This window comes from Agelaius tricolor, unplaced genomic scaffold (assembly GCF_023055355.1).
Source record: "Agelaius tricolor isolate 1412-34295 unplaced genomic scaffold, bAgeTri1.0.p SCAF_16, whole genome shotgun sequence".
NCBI classification, from domain to species: Eukaryota; Metazoa; Chordata; class Aves; order Passeriformes; family Icteridae; genus Agelaius; species Agelaius tricolor.
This window is the reverse complement of record NW_027269276.1, coordinates 15,345,722-15,364,411: the sequence shown is the minus strand read 5'-3', so window position 1 is coordinate 15,364,411 and position 18,690 is coordinate 15,345,722. Positions and strand designations below refer to the sequence as shown.

The following is an 18,690-nucleotide window of genomic DNA, read 5'->3' as shown; positions in this document are numbered from 1 at the left end:
TAGAGGTTTACTTGTTCAATGGTACAAGTATCAGACATTAGCTGGGTTAAGACTGTAACGACTGGGTAAATATCCTTTCCAGTAGCTTCAAAGATTTTATGTCCAAAATCCTACCCACAATTGTTGAAGACACACAGATTTGGGAAATTATATTTCAGATGTTCAGGATGGACTCATGTGAACACCTATGCACTGTTCATCATTTTAGTGCAGACTCTGCTAACATCCTTTTAGCATCCTTCTAACACTTGCTCAAGCAACCTACAGATCATCAATCACTTACTCCTGAACTTCCTGTAGTAGTAGTCACAGTAGGCTGACTTGCAGTCACATCCTCATGACCCTATTTTAGCTGGAAGTCAGGAGCATGATGTCTGCAGCACATATCAAGAGGACTTCTTACCATGGTTTAACATGCCACACTCCAGCACTACCTGATGTTCCTGACTGCCTCTCCCTGCAGCATCAGACCTCTAACAGCAAGCTGCCAGTGCTACAAGTTTCTTTCTTTGTAGACAACTATTCTTCTGTGCCTTTGTCCCCTGTGAACTGAGCAAGATCAAAAGTGTCCAGTGGCCCCAGCAGCCCAACCTTGCTGTTTCCTGCCCAGCTGAGAGCTCACAAGGCACACACAGCTTACACATTGTTATCCCCCTGGCTCCTGGTGTGGTAAGTTCGCCGCCCTGCCGTCTTCCCATTCCTCAGCTCCACTGCAGGCAACTCTTTGAAGTAACAGCAAAACTGCTGAATGTTACTAGGAAAAATGAAATAAGAATGAAATCCTTTAAGGGCAGAGAAAAAGGATAATATTATGTATTCTGGAGCTTGTTCTCTGAAATGCATGAACACCACCTCATGCAGTGATACAGGACGGCAATCACAAACAGTTCAAGAGACAAGAAACACTACAGCAAAGACCTTCTGTCAGTAACTACACAGACCTGCAAACATCACTGTCATCCATCCCAGCTCCCTCAAATAATGACATTTTGGCTCTGCTTTGACTAAGAGATACCCTGCCAGCTGAGCTACCATTTCCTAACAACCCAGACCTGCATTTGCTGAGGAAGTTAACTTATTTTACTGGCCTCAGCAGCCAAGGGGCACTCTCCTGGTCTGCCAAGGCCATGGCACGTTTCCTCTGGAATGCTGTACCACAGGAAGTGCCTCACACCATGAAACACAACTTTATCAACCCATGCACACCCACTCCTGCCAATTCAGATACGCTTCTATCCACTGGGAACATGCCAAATCCACCTGCCCAATGCTGCAGCACACAAGCCCCCTGAGAGTGGTGGGAGAGCTGGGGAAGGTACCTGAGTGACTGAAGGATTGCATTCATGAAACAAGTGTTCCCCAGGTTCCGAAGGCCTGTGGCACAAAGGGCAGTGGTGCTTCCCTAGAATGAGAACAGTTAGGTTACAGAAAGATTCATCACTGCTCCACCTCTTCCCTCCTGCAGAGCCACCATTGTCAGACCAAGCACAGATCTGAACAATAACCAACTACACCGAATGCAGCTGCAAAGATAAACAACCCCCTCAGCAGCTCAAAGTGCCCTGCAGCTCCATCTTGACATGAAAACTCTTTCTTACTCATTCCTGTCAAGAGAAAAACTATACTACATCTTTTCCTGTGCAAATAAATCTAGAATAGGACACTACAGTTAATCACAGGCTCTTATTGCCAAGGATTTGTGTGTGTGTATGTATGTTAAATATTCACACTCCAATAGTGTTCAGGAGAACTGGACAGCAATTTCCCTACAGTGCCCTTGAAAAATTAAAGTACCAATCCTCATCCATCTTTTCCCATGTCTGATATGCACAGTATGGCCACCTCCAGGTTGTTTTTAAGTCACCAGCACTAGTCTGAGTCTCAGTGGGATTCTGTGGTGGCCAGAAGGGTTTTTGAAAGACAAGACAACAGCATTTATTTGGGAAATAAACAGTCAAGTTAGACTGTGCAAAGAAGAGGCAAAGAGTTGAAAAAAGAGAAGCAAAATACACATCATTTACAGCCTAGAACAATGAACCCACAGATGTTCATGTTTGCTTGCTTTTCACCAAATTATCTCCAGAGTGGTGGGGAGGAAAGGGAAGAAAAATGTGGACAACACTGCATTTATGCATTTTACTGGCTTTCAGTTTTCCAAACAAATGATGCTGTGTACTGCCACAGCAAGAAAGCCCCACTATTTCTCCTAGGCTTCCTCAATCTCTGCAAGATTGGGACAGTGCAGGAAGTGCAGACAGCACATTCAGACAACCCTAAACTGACTGTAGTAGTGCATTTTTTAAAGCAACTAAACCCCTCCAGACTTTGCCAACAGCAACCAACTGCTTTGCTCCACCCCAGGCTCTTATTCCACTCACATCCCCTCGGGCAGTTGTTCCTATGGCTGAAGGAGCTGCTGTTCCAGCTGCTTTTGGTGACACTGCTGTCCCACAGCCCAAAAGCTCTGCTCCATCTCTCCCCCATTTTCCCCATATTCACTGGTGAAAATGAACCAGTTGAATACAGCTGGGTCAGTATCTCCCCTCTCCATCCTCAAATTCTGGAAGAAATAATGAAAACTCCCATAATCCAATCTGTGCAAAAGAGACATCTGACTTGTGACATTCTTTGTTTGGAAGAAATGATGCAGCCCTTTGGCCATCTAGCCTGGGCTGGATCCTCCTCTCCTGGGTGCTATCTTGCAGATCTGAAGTTAGAATAGCAGGAAGATGAAATGAGGAGAAGAAAAGCCTAAAAACAGTCCATAGTTCCTCTTGAAAGCAAGTTTTACTGAGCTCTTTTAAAAATTGGTAACATTTTTTACCTCCTCCTTTGCCTTCTGCACCTGGGACAATAAAAACCCAAAAAACCAAAAAATGACATAAGCTGCTTGTCTGCTCAGAAAACCAAAGCTCCATCTTGACATGAAACCCTTCTAAAGCCCAGGAAAGCTCAGTCTACATCAACAGAAATGCAGCAGAGCATCAGCCATGTTTGTGTGTGAAAGGGCTTTTCAGGGGTTTGGCCAGGAGATGCTAAAGAGCACCAAGAACAGTTTGGGTCTAGGTCAACTATAAACCTCAGCAGGTTTACAAAAACCCTTTAAACTCACTGTACCAGATCTGTTGTACTTACATTTACTTTCAATAACTTGCTGTTCAGAGATGAGTTTTCCAATAGTTTTCTTTTCCTATGTCTGTCTGATGTAAAGGCTGAACTGTTGGAAAACAATTATAAGTGGTTATTTACCAGAAAAACAATATTGTGTGGAATGGAGCAGAGAAAATCAACTCATGTTTAACAAAGTGATTCCTTCTGTCACCAGTTGTCACTGACAGCAAACAGGCTCCCCATAGCTGCAGTATGGAATTGGCTGCACCTCCCTCAGGGCACAGCCCCAGGGCCCAGTAAGTTTATGGAGGATGCTCTGCTCAGGGATGTGTGCCTTCAAGAGTGGCCTTAGTAGCAGCTACTCCTCATCTAAAATATTCATCCTTCTCCTAGGTCAAAGAAATTAAGTTCTTCTGTCAGGAAAATCATGTAAGCCTTTAAAAATACAACTTTAAAAAAAAATCACAACAAAATTAAGTTCCCAAAAATCAAGAGTATGTGGAATGTTAGTGCTTGCGTATGGTAACTGACTTCTCTTACTCAAAGAAAAATACACCAAGTTCTAACATTTGTGTAATACTCACTTACAAAAATAATTGCTTAGTCTTTTGCACATCAATGGAAATTAATGGACCCTCAATTAAACCAGTTGATGACTTCTCTCTAATTTGATGCTGAAATCATAGCTTATTTCAGGGTTTGGTTGGTAGGTTTTTTCCTTTTCCTTTCTTTTTTATTAAAACGTCCTCCAAGCATTCAAAAGCTACCATTACACAGAATGGAAGCCTGCACTGTATCTTTTACCTCCCAAGAAGTTACATGGCTTGGATGTTTCCAATTCACTTCTCATTATACTTAAACATCTTTACATCTCATAATGTACCTGACAAGACCATCAGAAGAGGATGGAAAATAATGAAAATATTAAGATAACCTACATGTAATTGATACACTTAGCTCAGGGAGGATCCAGAGATTTCCCCAGATCACAGGAATTTCATAGCAGGAGTCCTGTGTGAACTCAGGGGCATTCTGATGTACATGGAAGCACTGAATGCACCCGTATTTCTGCTTGGCATTAGGTAAGATTTTCAGGCCCACTGTGCAAGCACTTTTTGCTCTCTAGGACTGGCCACAGCACATACATCACCCAGGATCAGGTTATCTGCTTTACAGTGGAACAGCACCAGACAGAGACCAAGGAAAAAATGTCTCTTCTGTGCAGTTCCAAGGTCCTAAGTCTTCTTAATCTTTCTGCTAGCAAATCAAGCTGTACAATTAATATGAAGACTACTTCCACCTGCATTTCTTCTCAAATTTCTCTGATAAAAAAAGCTTATTCTGTTTTTTTGACAAAACTCTGACAACAAGACATACAATCATGATCAATCAAATCCATTTGTTCTGCACCTCTGCTTCTCAGTGATGAAAAGGTTTTTAAACACAGTGTCAGACACATAGAAGGGTTAAGACACATGTAATTAGATACATATATACATATGAAACAAATATCATTTCAATGATGCACATTACAAGTCTGGCCAAGGCAGTCTGGGTGCAAACAAACTACTTACTTTTCCAAGTTCTGTAGGTGCTCTCTGACCTTCTGTACCAGGCCCAGCTTGGTATCATTGACTACAAAATCATCACAACGATAACTGCAAGAAAAATTGTTTTTAGAATATGCAAAGCACCTCAGTGAAGCAGATCAAAGCACACAAGCCCATGTGTGGAAAGCACCAAAGGGATCCAGTGAAAGATTATGAGAACTGGGGAGCACAACACCTCACACTGAGCTTGAAGAAACCCCCTCCAGCAAAAGAGGGTACAGGAACCATCTTATTACATGGGTTTTCTGCTAGTTTAGTTCTCTACTATAAATCAAAACATGATGTACTGCCTGGCCCAAGGCAGAATTCCAGTTCAACAAAAACTGAACAGCGTAACGAAAAGCAGACTTAGTAGTCTATCCACAGATTCATCAGAAAAGACCAACTGACCTCTGGCAAACAGAATACAAAGATTTTATAAATATTTAAACTATTTTAACATTGTAAGTTATCACTGAAACCTGAAATGCTGAACAGATATATACAAAACATAAAAGTCTGTGCTACTGAAAAAACACCAGGGAAGATGATGGACTAAGAGATCACTTGAGTGTTCCAAAGCCAGTCCAGAAGTCTGTGGCAACTTGCAGCTTGTGCTTAACCACAAATATCATTCAATCACTCATCAGTTTCTGTACATACTGGGAAGTGTCAAATTACAGCTTCAAATTTTGGCAGGCAAGTGAACAAGTGAGGAAAATTAACTTTGGATATGTTTAATATCAGAACTGTAGCTATATCTCTCCTTTCCCTTTGGCACAAGAGTGACTCAAATGCAAAATACATCATCATCACCTCAGGCCATTCCTCTGCTGGAGCAGATACACATTTGCTTCCTAATTTAATGAAGCTACTGACTTCAGGCCCAAGTGGAATTCACAACACTGTTGCATAAATCAGCAGGTATTGCCAGTGTTACTTTGAACTCTACATTCTTGAAAAGGCTACAGAGTTGAGAAAGTAAAGGTCCTTGCCACTGAATGGAGCCCCTAAGACCAGTGTGCTCAGTAGCTCTGATTTTTCCCTCTAAGAAGAGAAATTACCAGGATGCCTCCAGACATCCAAACACTGCACACAGCAGTTATGGTGTGGCAAAGCTCTCTGGCCACAGAGAGGAAACACAACTTTCCCAGGCTTTCCTGAGGAAGGCTGTGAGAAGATCAGAGAAAAGAATGATAAATAATTCTTATCTTCACTTGCTGCATCTGTTGTTGTGAACATGTGGAATTGTTATGGAGATCTGTTTACCAAAGGGTGGTTTCCTAACTGGCCAATGGTGATGGTGTTTGGATTGAAGGACCAGTTGGATCCACCTGTACTGTGATTGTCTGTAAGGGCAATGGGTATCTAAATAAGTACAGTATAATAAAGGGATTGATCAGCCTTCTGGAATCATGGAGTCAGTGCTAATTATTACCCAGCTGGGGGCCTGTGACATCATTATGGGCACTTACACAAGATCTAGAAATTAGTAAGATCACCAGTATTTTTTCTTTTACATTTGTAAAGATGGCCACAGACCAAGTTAGTTTGGAGGGAGAAGTCTGTTAATGTGCTTATTTTTCAGCCACATCTTAGGTAGTCCTTGTCAGCTTTTTCAGCCACCTACAAAGACCTAGTGAGGTGCTCCTGCACTTGGCATCCCACAGGAGCCAGCTGTCAGGCCAGCACTCAGAGCACACAGGCCCAGTCAGCCAATACACAGTGTGGGACCCCAGCTGCACCAGCACAGCCACACTGCTGCTAATGCTGGAGCTACTGCTGAGAAAACAGGGCATGGAAGCAGATCCAAGCTCACTGAAACCTTCAATGAGAACTTATTGCTGAAAGAGAACTTCATTGCTCCCATGCCCTGAAAAAACCTTATTTTTACACACCAGTTTAGCACATGCCCCAAGATGGAAGAATAAAACCAAATACATCAGTAAATGTCAGGGTCCTTCCAACACTGGAAAAGTAATTTTAAGTTTCACTTAGAATCAAGACAATCTTCTATTTCTCTTTTTAATAGGTAGGTTTTTTAAAAAACCTCTCTTGCAACACTGAGGATTCAGCACTACTATTAGAAATAACAGCATTACCTCCAAACTATTTTGGAGAAACCAAGTAAACAGATTTAGAAGTAGTTTATGTTTTAGTAACTTAAATCTGCTAAGCCCACACACCTTAAGGGTAAACTGCTGAGAAATTACATCCTATATGTGAAGCTGCCATTCAAAGCAGCTGCCTAATTTATGATCCTCAGCATTATTGCAAATTAACAAATACCTTTTTTGGATACAGTAGCTACAGCAACGACACAGAACAAATTCTATACCTTGCAGAGGGTCCCTTATATGGCTTGGCACAGTATTTTCCTCTATACACTCTATTTTTAGCCTCTGCTACTTCCAAGACCTAGCCTCCTTTGCTTCTCAAATGGCATTAAGCCAGTGAATATATGCACTGCTCTATGTGAGACCATGAGTGCTTACTGCTGGTACAGTGCTTAGGAGGGACAGAACTTCATGCTGTATTTAAAAGCCCTGACTAGATTTGAAGAATTTGAAGGATAGGAAAAATTAAGAAAAGGTTTCCTTAGTTATGGCAACACCTTATATGAATAAACAAAGAGCTCAAGTTTTACTGTCTGGATAAAAGGCTTTTTGCTCTTCTTATTTTCACTGATTGTAGAATGCAAAATAATAGGACTAAGCAACCTCATTTTCCAATGCTCATGACACCAGCACAGTAAGTCTGGTTTGTTTTTTAAAGAGAACCCTCTTCACAGAGACTAAAAAAGAATTTTTCTAAGTCCTTGACAGTTGGGTTTTTTTACACCAGCCAGGAACACACACACACACACCCCTCTGACAAAGCTGTGTCCCTTTAAGGGGTAACAAGGAGGGTAATGGATGAGAAATCTGACCTGCAAACTGTGTCTGGGATTAAATGAACACAGGAAACATATTATGCAAATATGTCAACAGGGGAGCCTTTCTTCTTCAGTGCCAACTGTCTGTGCACTAGCACAGAGAAAACCAATTCACAAGAGTCCCCTTTCAGGAAAGTGGGGCTCTTACATGGATCATTTTACTTCTCGTGCACAAAAAAACCCTAACACAGAATGGGAAAGCACCCTCTGACAGTTTGAAGACAAAAAAGATCTGTACTTCTTGCAAACTCTTTGTATTATAGTACTTTAGAACTAACTGAAAGGCTGATTACCTCCAAAAAGTGGGATTCAGGACTCTCTCTCTCAGCAGAGTCTGACTGTTTAGTACTGCATCTTTTGTCTCAAAAGCGACCAAAGAATCAAGAAGAGAGCTGTACTCTTGTAACAAAATATTAACAAATTCTCTCAACTTTTCCAATGGTAAAACTGAGCAGCTGAACAGGACTGAGTAAGCAAAGAACAAAACCCTCTGGAAAGACTGCATTACAGGTTATGGCATGGCCAAAGGAAGGCAAAGGATCAAATGCTGCCTTCTTAGAAATCCCATACAGGCCTGTTCACTGATACTATCATGCAAGCCAAGGAATACAGTAAATTGGGATCCATAAGATAAAAATGGAATAAGAGCATCACGCTCAACTTTGTGCAGTAAACAGAACAGCACATAAAAATATAAAAGCATTAAAATAGCTGCATTATTTTTACAGTAGAAATAAAATTCAATTAAGTCTTAAGATGGTATTTTATTGACTTTCAAATTATTGAGGCAGCCCACCCTGGTAGCATAAAATACTCATCTTTCCATAAAGGTTCACCTAAAAGAACCACCATGGTATAAACAGACTGTCTACTGGATTCACATCCACACTGCAGTTCACAAATAGGCTTTGCAAAGCTATTGAAAGCCCATTCACTCTCCACAATACCTAATTATGTCTCAAATGTACCCAACTATTAGCTTTAACTGGCAGCAGCCTCCACAGTACTGTCCAAAAGAAAGGCAGAAAAGTTCATCTGGATGCCTTCTGTTTCATCTTTAAACTTCTGTGCTCATTTCAACTGGGCGCAGTAACAAATTCAAGTATCTTTCCCTGATTATCATGTGGGAAAAACCTGAAATATCCTAAATGAAACAAAGATAAACTGCTTTTGAAACTTGTTCACCTTCACATTAGCACAGGGGTTATAATTTGCTGGTGAATTACCTACACAACAGGAACTCCCCAAGGCAAAGCTGGCTACAATTAGTTCCAGTTCATCCACAGATGACTCAGCCCTGGACTACAGCAGCAAAGGCATCAATGCTGAAGTGCTTCCCTTCTGTGCTCCCACAAACACCTCCCCAGGTGCAGGCTGCCTGCCCTGCCCAGCACAGCTGGGTCAGTAACACATCCCACAGCCCCCAGCCTGGCTGCTGGGATTTTGCAATGCCCCCACTGGCTTGGGAGAAGGTCAGCAGGGTGCTCAGACTTGCTGCTCTAACTCACCTAGCCTCAGCAAGTTCAGAACACTATTTGTCATAGTGGAGATATAATCAAAGACTTCAAATACCCTGCTAAAATTCCTCCACAGATTATTACCTTCAGAATGACTGGAAGACAGGGTATAATTCAAACACAACAAAAAGCCACAACAGAGAACTCAGCTGCTAGCAGTACTGATTGGGAAAGTGAAACTAGCTTCTCATAGCTGTCACAATGCTGGTAACCTGTGCAAATTTACCCCTTGGAAAACTTGTCAGTTTTCTCATGTATTCACATAGGAGCAGATAAAAATGCCGGTCATTAAAATAAAATGCAAATAAAGCAAAATTCCCCTACATCACAAAGCTACTCAGACCTTTAGTCTATGCTTAAATACCTACAGCTGCTTCCACCACCTAAGCAGTTTTTGAGTTGCTCTGAACAACATTTCTTCAGGTGAAATCACATAACTGGGGTTTTACTTGCAGGGGATAAAAATGTTTGTTACAGAAGCATTCCTCATAAAACTACTTCATCAAACAGACTTTTTTTTTCCCTAATGAACTACCCAAAAGACACCCAACTATTTGAATAAAATACCCATTAGAGCAGCCACATATCCAGTAATTTTACAAGACCATAACAGGGATTTCCCCGAGATTTCCACTGCTCAAATCCTGCTCTGCCACACTGCACAAGTAACACCACACATGGGGAACCATGGAGCAGCTGCCCATGGGGAAGCACCTGTCAAGAGGTTCCCTTAAGGGGGGAGAGGATGGAGGATGCTGAGGCAAGAAGCAGTGCTTTCCACTGACTCCCAGTCTTTGCCCTCTGGGGAACAAGGAAATGGGGAACCCAACATCAGCAGCATCAATATTAAATTTCCCTAAACAGTGCATATCACACTGCAAGAACCCCACAGAAGGAATCAGCCCAGGTCACTGTGCCGTTTAAAGAAACATTTCTGACTGTTTTCCTTACTCTTGCTAGAGACTTGATGCTGCTTCCCAACAGGATCAGCCACTTTCCCAGACTCACAGAAAGTACACACACAGACACAACTCCAGTTCAGATCTCTTGGACAGGAACTACAGTGTAATAGTTTACCTTCTGAATTCTGACAAATAAAGGACATGTGAAAGGCTCACCAGCTTGATGGAAGGAGCAACACCAACCAAATGGCTTTTGCAATTAAGGGGTTTGGGTCTCCACACACCCCAAAGCAAAAAGAAGCAACTCCAAAGCCCATAGCACTTATTTCCAAAGGTTTCTTTGTTTAGGACATTTGACAGGTGAGAGTTTAGTTACAGCCAGTAACTGTACAGTGCTGCAATAGACATAGAAAAGCAGAGTGTTCCAAAAAGACAGGTCTGGAAAGCAAAAGATGAAATGCTCAAAAATGTGTGTAATATAATACTGCACAACAGTCTGATGTTTTTGCCTGTATATAAAAAGTTGTCAAATTACAGTGTTTAAACCCTTACCAGTATGTACTGTAACTACTGCAATCCATACACACAGTATGCTGAACTTTCTCCTGTTTTTCTGTTTTCTTATGATTGGTCATAGGAATCTGTGCATCTTCATAATGCTTTTTTGCATGGCCATTCACATATCTAAAATAAATGTAAAAGAAAGAAGTTTATACTTCTAAACAGCTAATCAACATTCATTAAAAAAACAGGAATAAAAAAGGTATCCAATATTTATGACAGCATTAGAAAGACAATTCATTTGTGTGAAAACACTGGCCAAATCTTCTAATGTTTTCCCCCTTTGCTCCCTCCTGTGGTCCAAAGTGGCCCCTCCACCTCCTTGACCAAATCCCAGGATCTGTGCTCCTGATGCACTTCCACAACTGAGAAAATCCTGAACCCCCTTTTTCCCATACCTGTAGTGCACTTAGTTCTCTGCACTGCCTTCACATATACTCTTCTTACAGCTCTACCTTTTCTCCCCCAGCACTTGTATTTGGGATCCCTTTAACAGAGTGCTGACTCCCATTTCCAGCTTTCCCATTCTGCAGCATGATTTAATGTTACAGACATCGAGTTCATGAACTTGGGCTCTGGAGCTTGTTGTTACATAAGGGAATAAGAAATCTAAAATCCTGCAGCTCTTTTGCTGACACAATGAGCATTTTCATGCTCAAAGTTTGACATATAGGAAATTAAGCACCTTTAATTAAAAAAAAAAAAAGAGCCCTAAGGTGTATTTTATTTTCTCATTCAATTATTTTCCATTCTCAGGATGGGAGACGTTTGGAAAGACAAAAAAACCCCTGCATAAATAACTGACTCAATATCTACCAATTGCACATAAGAAAGGCTATTTGGAGACAGTAGTAATTTTTTTAAGATTAGTAACAATTAAAATATTCCAATTATTTATTGCACACCATTGCATACCATGAAGTATCTCCCCCTCTCTTAGCTCCCACCAAGTATAAATTTATTAAATAGAAAAACAGAGGGGAAAAAAGGGTCAGTGTCAAAAACTCTTAATAGGACACATTATTAAAACTGTAGCACTTAGTGATACCCAGATCAAACAACCAAAACCTGGAGTTTTATTCAAACCACATTAAAAGACAAAATCACTATGTTTAATGATGCTTTCCCAGAATAACAGCACACCAGCACAGATGTTACCCAACAGAAGAAATCATGTTCATGCCTCAGATACTGTCTAAATGTCAATACTAACTGCATTCCAATAATCTGTGCATCTCAAACATTTATGCAGCAGCACATTTTCTACATTATCCTGACATATAAATAACAGCATGACTTTATAATTCCTCCACAATTTATTTGGTGTACTTCAACTAATACAGACATCAAGGTGAAGTCAGAAGGAATTCTGATGGCAGCTACCTCTTACATGCTATGGCAATAATTTTAGGTCCAAAACTACACTGCAGTACATTTAAGCCATTTCCAGTCTCAGGTAAATAGTTGCTGTTTCTCTCAAAATAAGCTGTGCCAACTTGTGGCTTTGCAACAACTCTTATTGTGTTCATCTTATTGCAAAAGAAACATCTTGCACAGAATGGAACTTTACAATAACCTACTGAACTATCAGCTCTCCACACACTTTTTGAACTGAGCAATCAAATTTACTGTCCATTTTACTTTAAAAACCCAATGAAATAAAACCCCCATATCTTGAATGTAATCTCTGGACTCTCCTAAAGTAGCAAAGACCATGTTAAGCATAAACATACAATGTTAAGGGTTTATTTCGGGGAAATTTTGAACTAACTCCCTCAGAGTGAAGCAACAAAGGAGAAAGGTAAAGGTGTGCTGAAGATTTGCACACTAGCACTGTACCCACCTTCCACAATGGACACTCGAACACGTCAGACAGACCCAGGGACTTTTATTTGACCGGCACACTAGGAAAGATTTTAAAAAGAAAAGTGTCAAACAAATGAAGTCTACTTGATTTTAAAACACAATACAAGAATATCAGAATGACAAAAACACTAGCAAACATTGCATTTTTTTCTTTTGGCTTTTAGTAACAGTCCAGTGAACACAGGATAAAAAGCTATGGCGCTTCTGTTTTATAAAACTTGTCCTACAAGAAACCATTTTAAAGGAGACACTGCAAGAAGCGTGGCAATCTGATAAGGAAGCACACAGAATAAATTACTGTGCAATGCATGCTAATACAGACCATTTATACCATGTGTATTCCTGTGCTGCAGTGCTCAGACAGAATTTATCCATAATGACTTCACCCTCAGTCCTGTACAAGCAGCTGAAAGGTTAAAATGTAACACCAGTGCTGTGCTTCACAATCTACTCAAGACATCAGATGATGTTATCTAAGTTTTTGGCTGTCACATTTTAAATCTAGAAAATTTAAAATATGGATATTTCAAGCTAAAGGGCCTAAACAAAAAATCCCAAAAACAAACCACCCCCCCCAAAAAAAAGGCAAACACTAAAAAAAGATTGCCATCCCAGGGTAAGGCCATAGAAATGGGATATTCCAACTCTAATTCCAACCCAGCAGGTCACTGAAAGAGGGCTACGAAATACAACACTTAGATTGGAATGAAATAAAATTGTTAACAACTATCCATTACCACAGAATTTACAAAAATAATACTACACTTCCAAATACCCAACTAATATTAAGAGAAAATTAAAATAAAATGCTAAGTGCACTGCTACATGGCCAGAAAACAAAAATAAAATACAACTTCGATTATCCCCAAAATACAAAAGGGTATGATACCACACACATAAACTTTACACATCATAAATTTCTGCTGCTTGGAACAGCCAGTGAAGAGTCACAGAGGAAAGAAAAGGCACTGGGAACTTGAGGGTCTGTGAGGCCAGGGGGTAGAAAGACAACGAGAAGAGGACTGACCCTGGCTGTACATGTAAATTACTGATATTGTTATTCATTGTGGGAAAGCTTGAGAACAGCCCTCCCTTGCTGGAGTCAAACCTTGAAACAAGAACTGAGGCAGCACAGAGGCTGCTCCAGGATAGGATCATCTGAGCAGGCTAATTCAGGACGTGTAGCAAAACTCAAAATACAGTTCACCAAGCTACAAACCACGGTACACAGCCTTGGATCTTAACAGTTTACTATCAGAGAAAACCAAGCTAAGAAAAGTGGTTTCTTTATCAAATTAAATGTTCATTTTTAATGGAAGGGGTCAATTTTGATTCAACAGAGAACTGGCAAGCTTAGCTATTTAGAAGAGCCAATACATTTTTACACTACCAGATTTTACCTTTTTGATTTAAATCAGAAAAAAAAGAGTACACTGCTTTTTAAACAACTGTTTTCTGCATTTGAATTTATTATTACAAATAGCTGCTGCATTTCAATTCCAAAGCTAAAAAACCAAGGCACGTTTAAAATGAGAATGTTACTGTGTTACATGGGGGGAAAAAGGCACATTCTCCAGAAATATTTTATGAAGTAACTTCTTCAAACTCTTTAGTCAAGACTCCAGAACTGCTTCCTTCAGCTCCTTTATGGAGAAACAGATTTTCTCACAGGTCTCAGTTATCTGGCATTGGTTCTGCAAGAGCCAATTTTTCTATTTCTAAAGCTGCTTATTCCCACAGCTGTGATGGTCATCTTGCAATGGAGAGAGGGCAGCCAGGTAGAGCTGTTTTGGTTTACATTTCAACTCAGAAACATGGAAGAAGTTTGTCTAATTTGACCAAAACATTACCAAGAAGCCCAAAATTTAACACTGGCAAACAGAAGAGAAAGGGAAGATCCTAAAAACAGCTATTATAAATTAAAAATGGGCTAAAGGAACCACTGGTCTACCCTGATACAATATTATTTGCTTGAATTTACAAACAGCAATGTAAAATATTAACCAGAAGGAAAGAAAAAGAAGCCAAAACCATTCATGCACTTGATCTGCGTTTAAGTGCTGTGTGAAGAAAGCACTACTTTATACTTTCCATGCCAGGAACATAAAAAAGCTTTTCCTAGGATTAAAATCCTAGCAGAAATTCCCACTGTGAAATAACATGCTTGCTTTCACTATGTTATCATCTATGCATGGAACTGGCTCTCAACCAGCAGGTCAAAGCATTATGATGGAAACTATTATTCCTACTTTCCACCCCTACCAGACAATTACAATTTCACATTCAGGTACTTTAAATACCTGTACTGCTTGTTTGTCAAGTGTTAAATTATACTGAAGGAGTGCTCATTCTGCAGGTTTAAGTATTCTGAACAAAGTCAGCAAACAAGTCCAACCTCTGCACGATACCAAAAAAAAAAAATCACATATGCTAAAATTTTCCATCTTTCCTATCAGGGAATAGGAAAAGATGGTTCATTTGTTTACTTTAACTTTTAGGAAGAACTTTGCCCCAATTGCATCACATCAGAAATGTGTAGTTTATCTTCTGCACAAACATCTCCACCCACAATGAACTCACACCACATGGAAGCGACTCCCACTAAGATTAAACACAGAATCCAGAGTTAAATCTGTGACCTCCAATTGCTCTGTTCTCAGAGAATTACACAACTGATTTTTTGAAGACATTGCTGGAGATTGCATTCTGTATTTCTCTGAGGCTGGCTCAGCAGATAACTGCATTAAAGCCTGGCTCTCCAGGCATTCCTCAGTTCAGATCCTGTAGCAGTTATCATCTTCCTACTTCATAAATTCAATTAGTCTGGAAGTTTCAGGCATTACTTAGGACTTTATCAAGACAGCACCATGGAATGCACAGCAAAATCACAGTCACTGTCCAGAACTACTCATAATCTAAACTAGAGGTAGACAGTTTGGCTTCATGGATAAAGACACTGCACATTATTCCTTTCAGATGGGGTACTGACATGAATACAGTAAGCTTCAAAATAGGCCAGAAGTGAGAGAGAGTGATCCATAGCAAATCCCTTTTCAATTTGAAGAACATTACACAGCCCTGAAGCTGACCCCCAAAACAGATTTGATGTTCTGGACTTTCAGGTCACACACACTAAATCATGAGGAACGATTTTCATTTATAGGTACTGATATATTGGCTCCATAATCAGTTTTCCAATTGGGATTTGGAGGTTTGGTTTGTTTTTCTTTAAGCATTACTTTAAAAAGAGAGGGGAGCATTACATTAGCATCCCTTACTTTGGATTAAAGTTATGTTCACACACTGTAACCCCATTAAAAAATTATCTGTCTTATTTAGTGGTATACAGACCAAGGAACATTGGCTGCTTTCTCAGCTTGGACAAAAGTCTGGCTACTGAAACAGTTATCAACTGCCTCAACTTGCTGTACTTTTAGAATAGATTCAAGTGGTCAGGCAAAGACGATTCTAACGCGTCAAAAGAAAAGGGAAAGCAAAGCTGCAATGCCACAATCTTATCTGAGGCCATTTGCCACCTTACATCAAAATCATCCTAATTCAGAAACTTAGAAACACAATTTTTTATCATGTAATAGGAAGAACTCTTTTACAGAATGATTTCTCAAAGTAAAACCTGAATACTGCTGTGTAACACAGTCTGCAAAGCCCTCTCTAAACAAAGAGGAATTATTAATCCATCCCCAGGAGAGTAAAGACTCATACATGACTCTGAGAACACTCAGAGACATCCATGCAGCTTCCACTTTTTGCAAATCACCCGGATAAGGTTCACTGAGTTATGCCAAACAGAATGAGCAGGATATGGCTCATCCATTTGGTGTTCTGTCACCACAGGGTCCCCACTCCATCCTGCCCCCATGATCATGCAAATACATAATTTTTGTGCTTGACTTTTTTTTCTTATTGAAAACTGACTCCAAGCACACTTGTGTGAAGCATGACTGCTCCTGGCAAACACTGCATTTCTTACACAGCAAAGGTGCAGACTGTCACTGAAGGAAAGTTACAGCTACGTAAAAATATACAACAGACCCGTGGAATGAATGGGTTTGTTTAAACAGCACACTGCATAGCTGTAAAACTGGTAATAGAAAAAAGCAGCAGGAAAAGGAAGAGACACACAGGAAGCAGTTTTTGTAAAGCAGCCAAGCTCAGAAACCTGCAAGATGCAGTGTCCGCCAGAGATCTGGCAGCAGCACAGCCGTGCGATGAACACAGCGGGAGCGACCCCGGGCCAGAGCTGCTGCAGAGCTGTGCCTACAGCCACGGTTTAAAATAGCCCTTCATTGTACATAAAGAAAAGGTCACCAAATATCAGCACATTAAGAGAAATGCTTTAGTTCTTCTGTTAAAAGCACATTGACTAGAAACAAGATTAGGGTCACTAAACTATTTCCAATTGTCTCCACAGCCTTTACCAGCCTGGGCTGAGCTCTCAAAAAGAGCTGTAGCAGCACTGCCATGTTACTGGCCCAGTTATAGACCTCAATAACACAGTGACCTGCACAGAAACATCTCTGGACTAACTGACTCTGGTCAGTTCACTTTATGTTCACACAATGGGTCAGCTGTACCAAAACAAGCTAAACAGAGTTAAGAAACCCCACTGTTGCTCCACTCAGGAAGAAGGAACAATATTTACAAACTTGTGGTATCACTGGTACACTGACACTGTGCTGAGGAAATAATCCCACAAACACAAGCACTTGGTGACAAACACATACCTATGCTACATAAGGACAGCATGCTGTATCATGTGACACACATGTGCCTATCCAAAAACCCCACAATAATACTGTTACAAGAAATGGACTACTTTTCCTTTCCCATACCTTTACCTTAATTTTGCGTCAAAAATCTCTCAGTGTCCTGTTTAATAATGATTTAGTAATGGGACTCCCATTTTGCTCCTTAAAGAACCTGACAATTGCAGCAAAAGCCAGCCAGGCATTCTCCACTAGCAACACGCGAAGAAAAAAGCAGCGACAATCCACACAGCAACATGAGAAACCCCTTCCTGTTAAAACATGAACCTTCTGCTGTGACACATCAGGCCTAAGGAATCAGACTGAAAGCTACCTTTTCCAAGAATCTGCAAGTAAAGGTGGGAGAAACTTGCAAGGAAAAATCCTGGTGACAGAAAATTCTGAACAAGTATTTAACCAAATTTACAAAACCCCCTTTAGTAATGGCTTTTCAAATGCAAAGATTTTCGGTCAAAGGATTCAAAGCATTTTTCAGAAAACCCATTTCCATTTTACAGATGAGAACAAGAGATTGAATCATTTACCAAATTTTACCAGCATAGATCAGAACTGAGCCTACTAGCCCATACACCTTAATCCTTTAAATTATTTTAACTGCAGCCAAGGGGAAGATTTCCCAAAAGCCATCACTCTACACAAAATTCGTAAGGTGATTTGCCAAAACAGCTCTGAATTGAACACACAGAACTTCCCATATGTAATATATAACAGGCATGAGGTGTTTGAGAGTCATCCATGGAAGCTGGTGCTCTAAGTAGGGATCACTCGAGTTACTGAGCTATGAGAAACATCAAGGAGACAAAGGCATTGGATGTGGTCCCTCCTCTGGGCTTACATGCTACAGCTGCAAAAAGGTTCTGCCCACTGCTGGAATTCACTGCTCTGCAACTCCCTCGGGATGCAGGCACAAGTTTCTTCAAAGACTGAATAAATCAGCAGAGGAGTTTTGTCCACAAAATGCCCTTTCATGCAAGATGTGAACATCCCAAGTTTAATGCATGTACCTCCTATCCTTGAAAGGCCTTCTTTACAGACAACTCCTAAACGCTGAGCTAGGACTGCCAATTCCTTCCACTGGGGAACAGTGAGACAAAGCAAGAGACCGAGTGAAACTCTCACCCAGCCTAGCATTTACAGCTTTCACCCAGGCTGCAGGCTCTACAGCACGGAATATTTATGCACTCCACATTCAAAATCCACCACACAAAACACTCAGTTCTTAAAACTAAGACTGGAACCTAGGATTTTCCACCAAGATGAATGGACCAAATCACAGCATTCGAAAGCCACGTGCGCTCTTTCCTCCTGGAGCACAAACTCATAAACCAGCATATACAATAGACAGCATCTCAAGGCAAAAATTGCAAGTCTTCCTCATCACAGAACATCCGTCAAGACTGCAGGGATGTGGATATGTCCAGA

At 40.6% G+C, this 18,690-nt stretch overlaps 1 protein-coding gene across 4 annotated transcripts in view; it reads right to left on the bottom strand.

Annotated features, from left to right (window-relative positions):
- Window positions 1-18,690, bottom strand: part of USP3 (ubiquitin specific peptidase 3) — a 41,548-nt gene that overhangs the window by 12,196 nt on the left and 10,662 nt on the right. For all 4 annotated transcript variants that reach the window (XM_071441726.1, XM_071441727.1, XM_071441728.1 and 1 more), the window contains exons 2-7: window positions 12,459-12,519; window positions 10,607-10,738; window positions 4,686-4,769; window positions 3,136-3,217; window positions 1,320-1,402; window positions 641-754 (exon numbers count right to left, since the gene is read on the bottom strand). In XM_071441726.1, the coding sequence (XP_071297827.1) occupies window positions 641-754; window positions 1,320-1,402; window positions 3,136-3,217; window positions 4,686-4,769; window positions 10,607-10,738; window positions 12,459-12,519 (556 nt within the window). The remainder of the gene's footprint in view (window positions 1-640; window positions 755-1,319; window positions 1,403-3,135; window positions 3,218-4,685; window positions 4,770-10,606; window positions 10,739-12,458; window positions 12,520-18,690) is intronic.